Source organism: Limanda limanda, chromosome 19, assembly GCF_963576545.1.
Source record: "Limanda limanda chromosome 19, fLimLim1.1, whole genome shotgun sequence".
NCBI lineage: Eukaryota > Metazoa > Chordata > Actinopteri > Pleuronectiformes > Pleuronectidae > Limanda > Limanda limanda.
The window spans coordinates 13972981-13988079 of record NC_083654.1 but is presented as its reverse complement, the minus strand read 5'-3'; the positions used below and the strand labels follow the sequence as shown (position 1 = coordinate 13988079).

At 44.6% G+C, this 15099-nt stretch overlaps 1 protein-coding gene across 1 annotated transcript in view; it reads right to left on the bottom strand.

The window, feature by feature from the left end:
• Positions 1–552: 552 nt before the first annotated feature.
• Positions 553–15099, bottom strand: part of pard6gb (par-6 family cell polarity regulator gamma b) — a 33208-nt gene continuing 18661 nt past the window's right edge. Inside the window, exon 3 of the mRNA XM_061092659.1 lies at positions 553–2202. Coding sequence (XP_060948642.1) covers positions 1085–2202 — 1118 coding nt within the window. The 3' untranslated portion in view covers positions 553–1084. The remainder of the gene's footprint in view (positions 2203–15099) is intronic.

Genomic DNA, 15099 nt, shown 5'->3' with positions numbered 1-15099 from the left:
AGGGGTTGAAACCAAAAATGCTTGTTTGAGGCAGTTTTCCCTCTGAATTGTACATTTTATTCAAGTAAAGCTGAACCCACTGCATAATGATTCTTTGCTACAAAAGTCTGGTGAAACAAATTCAATTACGTTACATTTATACACAAACAACTGTGAACAAAGTCTATCTAGAAATGAAGCCAAAATATCCCAGATACAAATGCAGCCATTTTGCAGCGAGGTGTTACACTTTAACAGAAACCATCTTTGAGAAAAGATTGTGTATTTTGACCTTTCAGTTTGAATTTGTATTTACTTTCTTAACTTAATAAAGTCACAATATGCAAGGGAATATTTTCTAATTAAAAAAACCTTGAATTGGCCATTAAGTGGTAAAAAGTCGTCATAGTACTCAGGTATCTATCAATTTGTCTTATCACCAGAATTAAGCAAACTATCTATATTCAAATTTCTATTCAAATTTAACAAATGTGGCTATAAAGAGGCTCTCGTAATAATAATAATTAAGAATCATAGCTTTGTAATAACACAATACAGTTAACAATAGCCGAATTGTGAGACAGAATAATTTATTGGAACAGATACAAGGATTTGATCACAATCATCAATGCATAAAAGAACTATTAAAAAAAAAAGAAAAATCATACTCTACACAGCATTTATCAGAATATAAGAAATATAGATTTACTCTTTAAAAACATCCATAAGCAACCCCAAGTTGGTCCCAGTAATAAGAATGAAAGGTCTTTATAAAAGTGGTCACTAGCAGGAGATGTCGTTCAGAACTATCCGATAAAGTGGACTCGCCTAAAAACAATTATTTGATCCGATGCTTATTACATACATACGTACAAGTTTTTTCATTTTAAGACAAAAACAACCTTAAAAATATAAGAAATATACACAGTTTCCTTGTGTCATGGCTTGCAACTTCCTATTATTATTATCTTGTAAAAACAAACAGAAGTTACTCAACTTAAAATCTGACAAAAACCCACTTGTGCTCATATTTATCCGCTTTCCAGTTTGAGTCTCTGAGCAGTTTGGGATGTTAATGTCTCTGAGCGCGTGTGTTTTCTAAGTATTATAGGGTAATGACGGTGCCGTCCTCCTCCACCCCCCCCCTGGGCAGCGCGAGACTGTGCCGTGGGTCCGTTTTCAGGGAGCTGAGGATTTTGTGCAGGCTGCCGTTGCTGTGGCGGAGCGCCGGGTTGCTGCTGTGGTGCGGCGGCTGTACGTGGTGGTGACTGTGCTGGGACTGTTGGTTCAGGCTGTGCTGCAGGTTGAGGTCTCTGTGAAGCTGGTAGCTGAGGCTGCTGTGCTGCTGTTGGTGGTGGTGCTGCTGCTGGTGGTGCTGGTGCTGCTGGTTGTGGTGGTGGGACCCTCCGTTGAGGCTCGTCTGGGAGCGGAAGGAGGCGGTGGAGACGACCGATGAGGGGCGTGTGGGGGGGCTGGGAGGCGCAGCAAGGCCTGGAAGCGTCGTTGGCGTCTGCTGGTGTGTGCGAGACACGCTGGACGCCAGGGAGGCGTTTGACCTCTGAGACGGCCGCTTCATGCTGCTCTCAATGACAATATCGGTCTCTTCGTCACTCTCCAGGTCGTCTTGGTAACCGTGTGCCAAGGAGGACGTCGCTCCGATGGAGGCCACAGACAAACTGGGATAACCGGTCGATCCGCTGCTGTCGGACGACTGGCCGGAGCTGCCCGATATCCTGCTGCTGCGGACCACGTTATTGCGCTGGTTCACGGGCTTGACCGTCACGATCAGGTTGTGGCTGTTGGCGATCATCATGTCCGTGACCTGATCCAGGGACTTCCCAGTCACTTCGATGCCGTTCACCTCCAGCACCTCGTCGTTCACCGCCAGCAGCCCGGTGCTCTCCGCCAGGCCCCCGGGCACCAGTCGGGATATGAAGATGCCGGGGACTTTCTCCAGGCCGTGTGGTGTCACCCGCACGCTGGTTCCATCTCGGATGTAAAAACCCAAGGGTTTGTCCGATCCGTGGCGATACAGCCGGACACGACGGTGAGATTCAGGGAGGATGTCTACATCGATAATGGAGGAGACGGGCCGGAAGTCCTGGGGCATGCCAATGCGGATGTGTGGCCGTTTGCGGTTGATGTCGTTGTTGCGCAGCGCGACCACTGCCTTCTTCCTGCGGGTGATTGTGTTGGTGCCAAAGTTAGCGTAGTCGACCTCTTCTGCAAAGACAGAAAAAGAGACAGGAAAAGGTTAGCGTTAAGTATTCAGGGTCGAAAAACAGTCTTTCACTTGTTACGCGTTTCCAAATGCAACAAATAGTGAAGAAAATATCTAAATGGTATAGAAAAAAGTCTGAGTCACAACAAGCTGACAACATAAAGGTTTCCATACTTGAACTAGAAAACCTGTGCAGACGAGCGCTCCAGTGTTTGCCTACGTCTTTAAATCAAACCCCCTGCCTCACAAACTCAGCAACCTTTGCTCAAACTATGCACAGATGGACATGAAAAGAATTTTCCTGCGAGAAACCTGCTAATCATTTATAGAGATTTCATTCCACATGTGACATTAGCACAGTTTTTATTACTGAAGCCATAAACAAGGCCCCGGTGCTCGCTGCTTTAGTCCTGAACCGGGTCCCTTTTGGAATGAGGGGTCCAAACTATGACCATCAAAAATGACATGCGAGCGTGTCAACTGTATTCACACACTGCTACTACTGAGATGCAGTGCGTGTGTGTGTTTGGGTAAAATGCTGAGCGTGCAGAACATTCCTGCCTGTGCTGACAGAGGTGACCCACCCTTTTGCTACCAGGCGGTAGATGAAGGGATCCTCAGAGGGCCTTTATGCACTCACTCACTCACACCCACAGGCACACACATGTACGAACACAAACCTTAAAAACAGACAAAAATACGGATTTAACTCTCAAGTTATACGACAGGAACTGAACCAGCTGAACCAGTTAACTCGAAGTAAGACAAGATAAAACACGGTGCAAAGAATGAGCTGTGAGGCAAGATCAGTGGGTTACACACAGTTCAAGCATGATGTTGCCAACCACAGACTTACAGCAATCAGTGAAACAATGAAACCCTTCATGGAGGACGAGATCATCCTCACACCGACAGACTCACTTCTGAACATATCAGCTGAGATGGAGTTGCGTGGCCAAAATAAACAAAGGTGGATTGATTCCCTTAAGGTGTAAAACTTGAGGAAAACATCCATGCTACTTTGTTATTGTTGGGCGTGTGTGTTGGAGTAAACAGGAAGGAATGCATATCCCGCTGGACATGGGACTCAGTGACAGCCAGTCTCCTACATGGTTGTAAAATGCAGAATTTAACTGCACGAACAGTCAGCAAAGAAAACTGGGTCAGAAACGCTTATACACACACACGTTCTACAAGGCTGATGCCGGTTGTTTTCTCCTGGAAGGAGGTCATGTGATAGGAGCCTGTCCAATTAGCGAAGGCTACGTCCTGACCGTAAAGACTCAGTCAGAGGGAGTCTACATCATTGTTTCCAAACTGCCCCTCCAGACGAAAACACAGCCCTGGAGTCGTCACACTTCTCAGTTTTAGAGGCTCTGAAACTACAAGTATTGTGGACCCCAGGTGGATCCATAGCAGAGATGAGGATGTAGCATAGGAAGAAAAGACTGACTAAATGCATTCTGTTGTGGTTCGGACAGAGAAATGTGTGTGTGTGCGCTTCTTGATTAAAAAATAACTTCATAGCCCTCTAATCTTCCCCTCTCCGGCAGACAGGAAATCTGGACACAGCGAAGCCGATGTGACAGGAAGTGAGGGTCCCCAGGCGGGAGCATCAGCTCCTCAACTTCCCTGGCACAATGATGACTCATCTTTGCCCAACTGTGTGGGACACCTGCTTTATAATAAATGATAGTGTGAGTGTGTGTGTGTCGACTGTAATATTTGATCCAGTCAAAGTTCACTGTGGAGGGAGAGAACATCGAAACAAATACGGAGACTCGGAGCCGAGCCAGCTGGCCACTCGTCCCTCCGGCCTCAGAGGAGCGTGCATGTCTGCCATGCAGCTCCCGACGCAGCGCTGACTCATTAATATACGTCGTCTTCCTCCACCACCTCCTCTTACAGGTCCTGCAGAAAGCCGACTAAGCAGGAGCCTGTTTAATTATAGCTTTGGAGAAGAAGTAGAGGGAGTGTTGAGGTTCTGGGGGACGTGGTGGGAGTTTAGGTCTGTGCACAATGTCCCGGTGCAAGTCCTCAGGTGAAGAGAAGCAGCTTGTGGGGGACAACAGTGACACCGAACACAGGGCGAGCTGGCGACTAATAAATAAGGATGATAAATGATTGTTCAGCCGTTTTCAGACAAGCCTTTCACATGTGAAGCCAGCAGAAGATTGTCCGGGTGAGACGCGTTTACAACAACTGGAAAATCACGTGTTTTTGTTTACAGCACATCAAAATTGGCCCGTAATTCCAAAACCTCTCAAATCTCTGTCGAAGATCTTTGACTTTTTTGTCAGTTTCGTATTTGTCGCTTGTTACAAACCTCATCAACACTTCCTCTCGCTTGCAGTGTATTTTCAAGACCTTTTTCCAGATATTTTACAAGGAAGGTGGCGGGAAAAGTTCTGGAAAATGTCCAGAGCCATTGACGCCACTTAATGTTGTCGACTGCTCATAGACTCAGGCCAAACTGCTGAGCCAAAAGCACACAACACCTGATCAAGAAAAAAGTCTGGAAAATACCTCTTGCAAAAGGTATCTGGGCATCATCGAGCTCATGGTATTCTTAGTTTTCTACACATGTTGCGGCAGTAGTTGATTTGATTGAATCCAGACGAGGCATTTGCAACAGCACTGGAATTTCAGCCACAAGTGCAAGTTACGCTGATGGGAACCACATTGGAGGGGAGTTGCAGCAAAGTCTCATTACAGGTCTATGGTGCAACGCCCTCCCTCCTTCCACACCCTCACCTCAGTCCGAAACCGACGGCACGCCACACAGCCGCACCACATCACCGGCGTGTTTCAGTAGGACGGATGATCTTTCAGTCATAAATCCTGTGTGCACAACTATAATTATGCGTTGTGTGTTATGTCTCACAGCTGCTCATTGCTAAATCCCATAAGAAGGTCGTGTCAGTGTAATTTGTTTAAATAAAGCTATGAACACAAAGGCATGGGGTGGGTTTGATATACAATCAACGAGGGAAACGGCATTTAAAATAGGTCTATGTTTAAAATCTCCCTCAGTGGTGTTCAATTAAAAACAACACCAAAATAAAATACATATCTTACTGTATTTTAATCTTTCTAAAAGCAGAATTTAAAGTAAAAGGAGGTGGAAAGAAAATGAGCCTAGCAAACCGACCGATACTCATCCGATATCGCCATGTAGGGACATCTGTCACCTCACTAAAAAGGTGATTTCCATTCCTGTAACTATTTATGTAATCACATAGTTTGAATGTGAGTTCCAGGTAAAGAATGAAGAAGGAATTTAAACGATGGAAACAGCAGCAGGTGGAACAGGTTCACATTCACGAAGCACTGATGTCATTTTGTGTTTTCCAAAAGCTAAGATAAGATAACAACAACCTATTATTAGTTCGACTTCGGGGAAATGTGACGTGTGGGGGAAGGGAATAGTGAACAGACGCAAAGGTAAAAAGTGATAAATAGGTAGAGATCGAATAGAAACACAAAAAGTATTCTTGTGTAGTTAAATCAGTTAAAAACCTGAGTGGAGTGTGGATATATTAGCATGTGGAGACTCTGACAACAGCAGGAAGGAACGACCTGTGACACCTCTCCTCCAGAAACTTTGGGTGAAACAGTCAGAAGAATTAAAAAAGGAATAAAGCTAGAAAACGAAAGCGAGAGCTGCTGCCTTTACGTCCTATTTCAATCAACGATGCTGAACCTGCCTCATGATTTGAGAATCGTTTGCTTTTATTTGCATCTTTGGGTTTTGTAATAGTATTTAAGGAACCCGGAGAGTTCATCCTGGGCTCTGGGAAATTGTGATTGCCATCTGTCAAATCAAGAAAATAACCACTAAATTAACTGATGGAGAAAATAATTGTGTGTATGCTTGAGACTCCTCATATTCCCCCGGTAAGTAGCACCACTGGAGCATTGTGGGATTACAGCATCTGGAGGTGCCACACAAATTAAAATGCTGAGTCATGGAAGCAAACTGGGCCAAACTCTGTCTGTGTCTATGAGGTGTTATATTCAATGCATTCATCAGGCTGAAAACTATATAAAATTATATGTTCTCTGTTACGGATGCAGATACTAAATAAAATTGTGAGGCCTTCTGTAGGGATTTAATTATACGTCCCTGCAGTCTAAGGAAATGAATGTTCTTTAAACTGCAGATGAAACAATCTGACCTCGTAAAGGTGAATAATCACTTCAGAGAAGTTAAGTAAGAATGAACTCTCAGGTGTCCATGCTTTCTAAACACACACACACAGATGTAGAGCAGAGCTAGACGAAGTGGGCATGTTCCGGCCGATCACACAAAGGTTATCGTAACAACTCCTGACAACCCTAATCCCGGCTACACTGGAGCATGATGGGTAAGCCGATGTGAACCCGCTGATCAAAGCCCACTGGGTCACTGCCAGGCGTCTGCAGGCTCAACAGCACCTCACAACCGAAGCCTATTAGAACAACTCGGTTCAATTAGGTGCTACTCAGTGTTTCCACATGGTGATTTACTCTCAGATGTGATTTACTGATCAGTCTATAGAATATAAAATGCGTTAGATGATGCCCTTTGCTTAGCACAGCAGCTGTTTGCGTTTATCCTAAACTTCAGTTTGTTCTTGGGGAATTCCGCTAAAACTCCAGCTCATAGTGATGCAAAATGCTGACAGAGACGGAAAAACATTCGTTCACTTAAATCACATTAAACGTCTGTGGTAGAGAGTATCAGCGAGGGTAATGCGAGACCGCGGATAAAGAGAGAAATCGACACAGGGATTTTCAACATTGCCGTGTTTTCCAGCCTCGTGATTGTAAATCCCAAAGCAAGGTGATTTATTTCTGAACACTCAAGCCTATACGAGAAAACACCAGGCTCCAGAGTGGAGCCCACTGAAGGTCAGGGGGAAAAGATCAGAGGTGAAAAGGCAGCTTCTGGGTGACTTGTACATTCTACTCTCTGTCGGAGTGTGTGTCTGCGAGTGTGTGTGTGTGTGTCTGTGCACGACAGTCGAGGAATGTGGGGGTAAATGTAGTCGGAGAAGTGTCCATACAAGTTGAAGACATTCAGAACATGGCCATTAAACTTGCCAGGATACTGTTAAACGTAACGGGCTCCATTACTGGCATATTGATGCTCCTATTTACAGCCACACTTTGCATCAACTTCTATGAAACTCTATCAGATGATCATATTCAAATTAGTTAGAAAACGTAACACGCAGCCTGCTGGTATGATACCAGTGCCTTCAGGAGAATGAAACTGGTTTCTCTGTGATCCCTGGTGGCTGGCGAACGCCCCATGCCGTTTTCGAGCTCACAAAGCAAAAGTGGAAAAATTGTCTTTGTTCTCACCTCTAGTTAAGCAAAGCTGTGAAAAGAAAGTCCTACTGCTTTCCATCTCCCATAAAAAGGCAGGAATCTACAGGGTTTTATGATCAGCCATTAGGGGCTACACACACTTGTTCCTGGCAGCTCTTCTTACATCCACCGCTGACTCGACACACAACTGTAAACACGGACTCGAATGACGACAGCAATGGACCAACACAAAAACACACACGTTGACATTTTGACACGGTATTTCACATCCTTGCTATGCTTCGTTTTACTGGAGATGCAATGTGAGTAAAATACACACAAAGATCAACACAAACATTGCAGCCATGTCTGGTAATAACAACACGGACCTTCACACTAATGACATTTGAAGAGGTGTTTGGGGCCGACTTCATGTGTGATATTTCACACAGGACTCTGTGAAAGTTGGCACTTCCCATGTTAAAGTGTTTTTCTTTAGTATACCTGTGTTGGCAGAGGGAGAAACACAAGCGGCCACAGCTGAAGTCTGACTTTATAGTAATCTTCTGGTGATTTGACTGTGTTGTCTCAGTAGATCTAGCTTGTGCCTGCGTGCCACTTCACATGTTTAAGAAAGGAAATCTTTGTGCTTAGTGGGAACATAATGCCTTTTAAAAAAGCTCCAGAGCAGCTTAAAACAAAGAAACATACTGCTATAATAGTACAGCAATTTATTCTATTAACATTCAAAAGCGATATTATATAACAGACTATTAGAGCCACTTAAACGCAAAGAATTTGAGAATAAGGTCATGATATTATGAGAATAAGTCTTAAGGCTACGAGTCATGTTAGAGGGGGAATATCAGAAGTTCAACCTGTCACCTGTGTTAACTCAAGGAATGTGGGGCATTTTGTTAAGTTATACTTTAGTATAGGATCCATAAATAACACAATCACTCATCTCTTGGCTCATTAGGTCCACATTATCATATGTATCAGGACTTTGAAAAGACTATGCAAGAAATTATATCTGTTCGGAATATTCTGATTTTGTTTCTCAATAAATTACAACCTTCTTCTTCTTGAAATATTACGACTCAACTCTTGAAATCTCAGACTTTTAGCTCTTCTATAACACAATCTTTTGTAACATTGTTAATCTGAAGTCTGATGTTTATCACTGAATCTTAAACTCTGTCAGTGAAAAGCCTCGATACTATGAGCATGTGAGACTTGGGGTGAAGGCGACAACATCAACACTCTGCTAACGGCACTCGGGGGTGTGACCAGTGACCCCACTGCTAATGATATTTTTACCCAGTGATACGACCCAGACACCAGCAGCGCAGCTCAGGAACTTTACAGTCAGACGCCTTCACAGAGGCAATAACTACTGTGGGGACAACAGAGCATGCAGAAGAAGCCGACGATACACTCAGCCAGAGATATGAAGCAGAGAAAACTATGCTCCAAATAAAGTTAAGGGAGACTTTACTGTCTATCAACATCTTTACTGTAACTAAAGCTGCTCTGAGGTAAGCACTTAGGTCCGGACAATTTCCTGGAGGGGCTGTATGTAAATAGGCAAATGAGATATAGATCTGGACAATTTCTGGAACTTCTGAAAACAGCTTAGGCAAAAAAGTGAAAAATCCCCCAAATGCTGAAGTATTAAACTTCCATTGCCATCTTCTCTAACAGGCAAAAAAATATTTGAAGAATGCACATTAACCAAGCTGTTGAAAGGTTTATTTTCTTGGGGCAGGAAAAGTTAACATGTTGACTTTTTTGCTTTCACAGGAGAGTGATGTTAAAATCATCAGTTCACTGCAGTATTCTCAAACTACAGCCTCCAACCTCCGGCTTGTTGCTATGTCTGCAGCATATATTCAGCTACAGTCCATCTATGCCAGTGACATTCCTGCACCCCAACTACCCCCCCGCCCGCCCCCAGCCCCCATCACTGTCTCCGGCCGAGCGTGACAAAGTGCTTAGTGACAGGAGAGACCACAATCGCTGGAGAGAGAGACGAGTGAATAGTGCTCGACCCTGCTGCCTTTTGCATTAGGTCACTGGATGCTGTGGCAGTGGGCTTCATTCCTGAGCCCCACAGACACAGACACACACACACACACACACACACACACATACATACACACAGCTGGCAGCTCCTCTCTTTCAAAACCACCAGGAATATGGCACGAAAGTAGAGCGGGATGAAACAGCACATGACAGAGCAGAGCCGTGCAGGAGACGCAGGCCATTAACAACACCGCTGAACAGTCGCTGTGCTCATCCACCGAAACGTTCTTCTCCTTCACCTACATTTGCATTTTTCCCCTGTTTGCATTAGAAAAGACAGTTTAATGAAATGCAGGATGCTTTGTGCTGCTTTCTTCTCGTAGCTTGGGGTCAGAAATAGCTGGTTTTCATGTCTCTCCAGTGGTTTTACACAACAGATCCAAATAAAAGGAAAGAATGAGCTGAACTGCACATTTCTACGTCTCCTTCCCATGAAATGGAGCTGCAGTGAATACTTTAAAAAAGGCTTTTCTACTGTAACACACTTCCTCTTAGCTGCCGGGTCAGATTTTCACCTTTGTTAAAAAAATAATGCACGAATGCATGCACGGAGCCACCTTCCAGTGGGACGTACACGTATGTATCGGACGAGTCAAAACAATCAGTAATCATGGACGTCTCGTCTCTTCCGCATTGGGAGACGGCTGGGAAGTCAATCTGTGTGTTTAGGGGCCGTCTCCTGCCAAGGCGCTCGGCTAGTACTAACATGGAAAAAGAATCCAGACAGAATAAAGATGAACTTTTTTTTTTTTTAAACATGCAAACATATTTCACATTCTTGGAGGGGTGGTGGAGGCAGGGCCAGGGTGGAAAATTTGGAGGAGCTTGATAAACCTACGTGGTTACAATCGACGACTCCTCCTCCCGAAGGTCGAGGAATTCTCTGGAAGTTTCTGCTCTTGTGCATCATCGGAAAAGAGAATGCTTTTCAAATGATGCATTTATAGATATTTGTTCTTGTACTTGAGTATTTACATCTTATATGACTATATATTTGTATTTCACTACATTGCACATTATACTTCACTAAGGATGGCCACAGTGCCCATCAACAAGTTAACAATTCATTTTTATTGAGTCATTACCACATTGTTATGACCATGAGCATCTTTCATTTTGATCTCAAATCACACACCTGTGAAATGCATCTTATACAGTTGTGATGCTAACACCATTAAAAAATCTGTCCACAGGCAGACACCCGCTCCTCAAAACTCCCTCTGTGGTCATTCCTGCGAAATGTCTGCCGTGATGAAACAGACTCACAAGGTGAAAGCCACACCAACAAGGCTGGTAATAAAAATGGGAGTCCGGGGAGAGTCCGGTGAAAGTATCCGCAAGAAGAGAATGAGACAAAACTCTTTGCTCACGCCTTCAATCATTTCAGTAACAGTCAGCGCGGCACACCGGGGCCGGGTTGCACATCTGGGACAAGTTAAAGGGAGCTGCCTGGTCTGCTTGGCTCTGGTTTGAATTGGTGTGTGTGGTGGTGGAGTGAGGAGAGAGTTACAGGTTTAAGATTCGCTACAGGTATCACCATCCTCCACACACACACACACACACACACACACAAGGCCGTAATAAGGCCCTATCGTGACATTGCATAGTCTTCCATTCATTGCCTGAACACACACCCTAGTTCTCTGACCATATCCAGTACCTGCCTAATCCTAACACTAACACACACACACAAGACCCCACACAAAACCAGCACACACACACACACACATCTGTGGGGCCAAATCACAGGGGGGGGGGGGGGGGGGACAGAGGTTAAGACGGACAGGGGAGTATTTAAAGAAGGGAGAAGGAGAGTGCGTGTGCGTACGTAAGGAGATTAACCTGTGTTTGTGTGTGTGTGCTGACATATGACAGAGGAGGGGAGAACATCAAAGAGGGAGGACGAGGAGAGCAATGGAGTCGACGGCTCTTGCATTCCTCAAAATGAACAATCCACACACCATCAAGCACCCCCCCCCCCACCCTTCAAGAAAAACCTGTGCTGGCGGGGGGTTCTCAAACCCTTCCTGCTTCCTCCTCCTTCAACTACTGCTCCTGGTTCTAATGCAGCCGCCTCTCTGCCGCTGCACATATGCATGTTTCCAACCAGGAAAACACATGCTGTTGATTTAAGTTCCACTAAGTCTCAGCTCCATCTGGCCCACAGGTATGAGGGCGGCCTGCTCTGCTTAGTACCCATGCAAAGATATAAATAAACATCCCTGTGGAACACAGCGTTAATGGAAATCTTGGACTCTTTACTTCAAAAACAGCCATACCACAGGGGGTACATTTTCAAACTGAGCGATGAGGACTCAGATTGACTCCAGAGTAAACATCAAAATACTTTCCTGCAGCCATACGAGTAATAATATAATTTACATGCATTTTGGCAAAGAAGGGATGAGAGGAAATAGAATCTGGCAGTGTTGTGGGGACACAGCTCACAGCAGCAGACTTGGACGGGAGTCACTGCCACCTGTCTGGCCGTCTGCTTGTAAAGTGTGTGTGTGTGTCTGTGTGTGTGTGTGTGTGAGAGAGCAAAGACTGTAAAGATAACACACACAGAATTGCTCTTAGGCCCCATTCAGACCTACAGTATTAACATCCATCCTGAGAGGTCCAATCACAAGTGGTCCTCTGAGTATGAGTGTTTGCACATGAAATTAAAATGTGTCCTGAAGGGGTCTCCTGTGACCGGATCTCACTTCCCTGCTCAACATTTGTTGAGTTTAGATGTGTCCGATGACAATGTTTGTGTGTGTGTGTGTGTGTGTTTGTGCCAGTGAGAGAGTCAAGAGGGGCTAAATAAATCAATGTGTACAGCTAGGAAGAAAGATTTGACTAATTTAAGAAAAGCATCAGTCATTCAGTGAAGGTCTGTGGTGATATTGTGGAAATCAGATGAGGTCGGTGGAGTAGTCGATCCTTCATATGTGGCCCAGGAATGATTTCCTTTCACGCAGCGAAAACAATGCGGCTACATAGTCACAGACGACCTTCGAGTTTGGTCTGAGTGATGGGATGTCTGTGTTCTTAGCGCAGACAACTTTTGATCGGATGCAATATCAGGTCTTAATGCGCCTAAAAATTATGTTTCCTCACAGCCTCTTTCTTCGATATTCCTCTTTTCTCATTCACAGCCAATATAAAACAACATAATATTCACAATCACTGTGTAAAGCCTCAGTTCCTCTCCAACACTCACAAACCTCAACAGAAGCTTCGCAGCTTTCATCAAATAATGTTTAATGAGCCCCAGACTGAACGGATTTGCCCTCCATTGGATTTTCTTCACGTTGCTTAATGAAGAGAACAATGTTTACGAGTCCTGTGAGGATATTATCCATGTACATGTGCCCACACTGCTCATTTGCAACGGCTTTTTGGGACAGTATAATTGTAGAGAAAATGAATAGAACCAATCCATCGTCTTAGTTAAGAGTGTAGAAATTACTCGTGTTATTTAAATAGCATTGCATCTAAAAACAGGGCAAACTGAAAGAGAGCTAAAAATAATAAACCCACATGTAAGTAGGACACAGTGGACTCTGTGGAGGGGTGGGTGAACTCAACGTTACAATACTGTATAAACAAACTGATTTGAACTAAACCTCTGTATTATCTGCTGCATTTAGCTGTCGAACAGTCTGAACTATATCTGGAAGCCAAATATATGAACGGACACATCTAAATATAGTAGTTATATGACAATATTATACATAACAACTCATCAAGATGCCTCAAAGCCAGTTTCATTTTTATTTATACTTAAGTAAAGGCTTTCATGGAAACAGAAACAGAAAGACAGGGAAAGGGCGAGACTGTGTCTGTCTTCACAGAAGGTGTCTTGCTGAGAGGGTCTTACATCAACCCACAGGAAAAGTGATCCTTTGTTATGAAGCTGCCTCTGGAGACGCTCAGCTCATTCACACCACGGGCAAGAATAATAATCCACCCCGTTGCAACTCGACTTATGAGAGGCCAGAGAAAATGTTATCTCCGAAGGCAAATGAGATCACTTTTTGTTTTTATCCTGACCCAAGCAGACAGATACAGTCACAAACACACACATGCCTCTTGGCCCTTACCCTAACGTTAACCATCGCAACCACATGTCTAACCCCAGGACTAACCCGGACATTCTTGCTCTTGCCCACTTTTGTCGTTGATCCACATTGACATGACTATTCTTAATCCTCTGAAAGGGATCCAGCATGAGTTTTGCCCGGCTATGTGTTGAACACTGCCATCAGTGCAAGCTCCCTCATTGACCTCTTTTCAGTCAGGAACAAGGGTCATTGAAAAGCCCCTCTTCTGGCCTCCAGGTGAGGGCCCCCCGTTCCCCGGAGATGCAATCGGGTAAGTCCTTTAGCGAGCCTGGACAGGCCCTGTTCCCATCCTCCCTGCACCTGAAAACACCAACACCCGCTCTTGCACAACCACACAGCATAACAGAACACTTCCTGTGCATGGTGACACATATCCTTAGTTCTTCCTGCTCCTGCTTTGCTCCACTGACTCCATTTGTGGTTTGCTCCATCAAGTCCTTGTGTCCTTATCACCCCCCCCCCCCACACACACACAATATTGAACTACTATCTTGGTATGGACACTCATTGGCATGGTGCATTCCCTAGACCCCTTAACCATCACAACTTAACTAAAGTTGTAGGCTCAAACTGGTCCTAACACAGATATCTGTTCAAGTACACACACAGGGGTTTTATGCAGCTATCCTTATTACGATTTTGCATCAACTTCCAATCATTGTGGACAGACAAACCCAAAACCCTATCCCTAACCTTAACAATAACCAATTAATGCCTTAAATCAAAAACAAATAACATCCTCGCTTTCCTGACCCTAATCTAGCCGAACTCAAAATGTTAGCTAGACCCTAACCTCAAAAAAATTAAGATTTGCCTGATGACAACCATGGTTCGATTCCCATGAGGTGTACAGGTTTGTTTGTTTCAACTGGAAATGGCCCTAAAGAGATAACAAAAACAAGTACACACACGCACACACACCCCCACACTCACACTGTCAAAACTGTCTATCGGAGACTTTCCACATGAGCTGTCAGTGTCCATTGTTACGTTGGGTCTATGGGACACAGTTCATATCAGCACACAAGAGTTGGGGCTCATTCCTCCCCTCCTCCATTCTCTTTCCTTCCTCTCCTCCCGTCCTGAACTGCTGAGCTGGCCTGATTCAAGCACCAACTCGGGGGAGGGTGGTACGAGGGGGGGGGGGGGGGGGCTGTGTGGGAGAAGGGGCAGCGTCTTCTTACGATGTCTTGTCTATCCCTGCCAGACATTTGTGAGTCACTTCAAGCACTCGCAAGACTGCTCGTAAGGGGGCTTTGGGTAAAAAAAAAAAAAAACTTAATTTATGAACTTTTATTAAGGGTAAGCTGAATATACCAGAGCGGCATTCATTTAAAGTGAGGCTCAGTGGCAGACAGTAATCCAGACAAGTCCACCTTTATGTGACTATGACTAAAAGGTATGCAG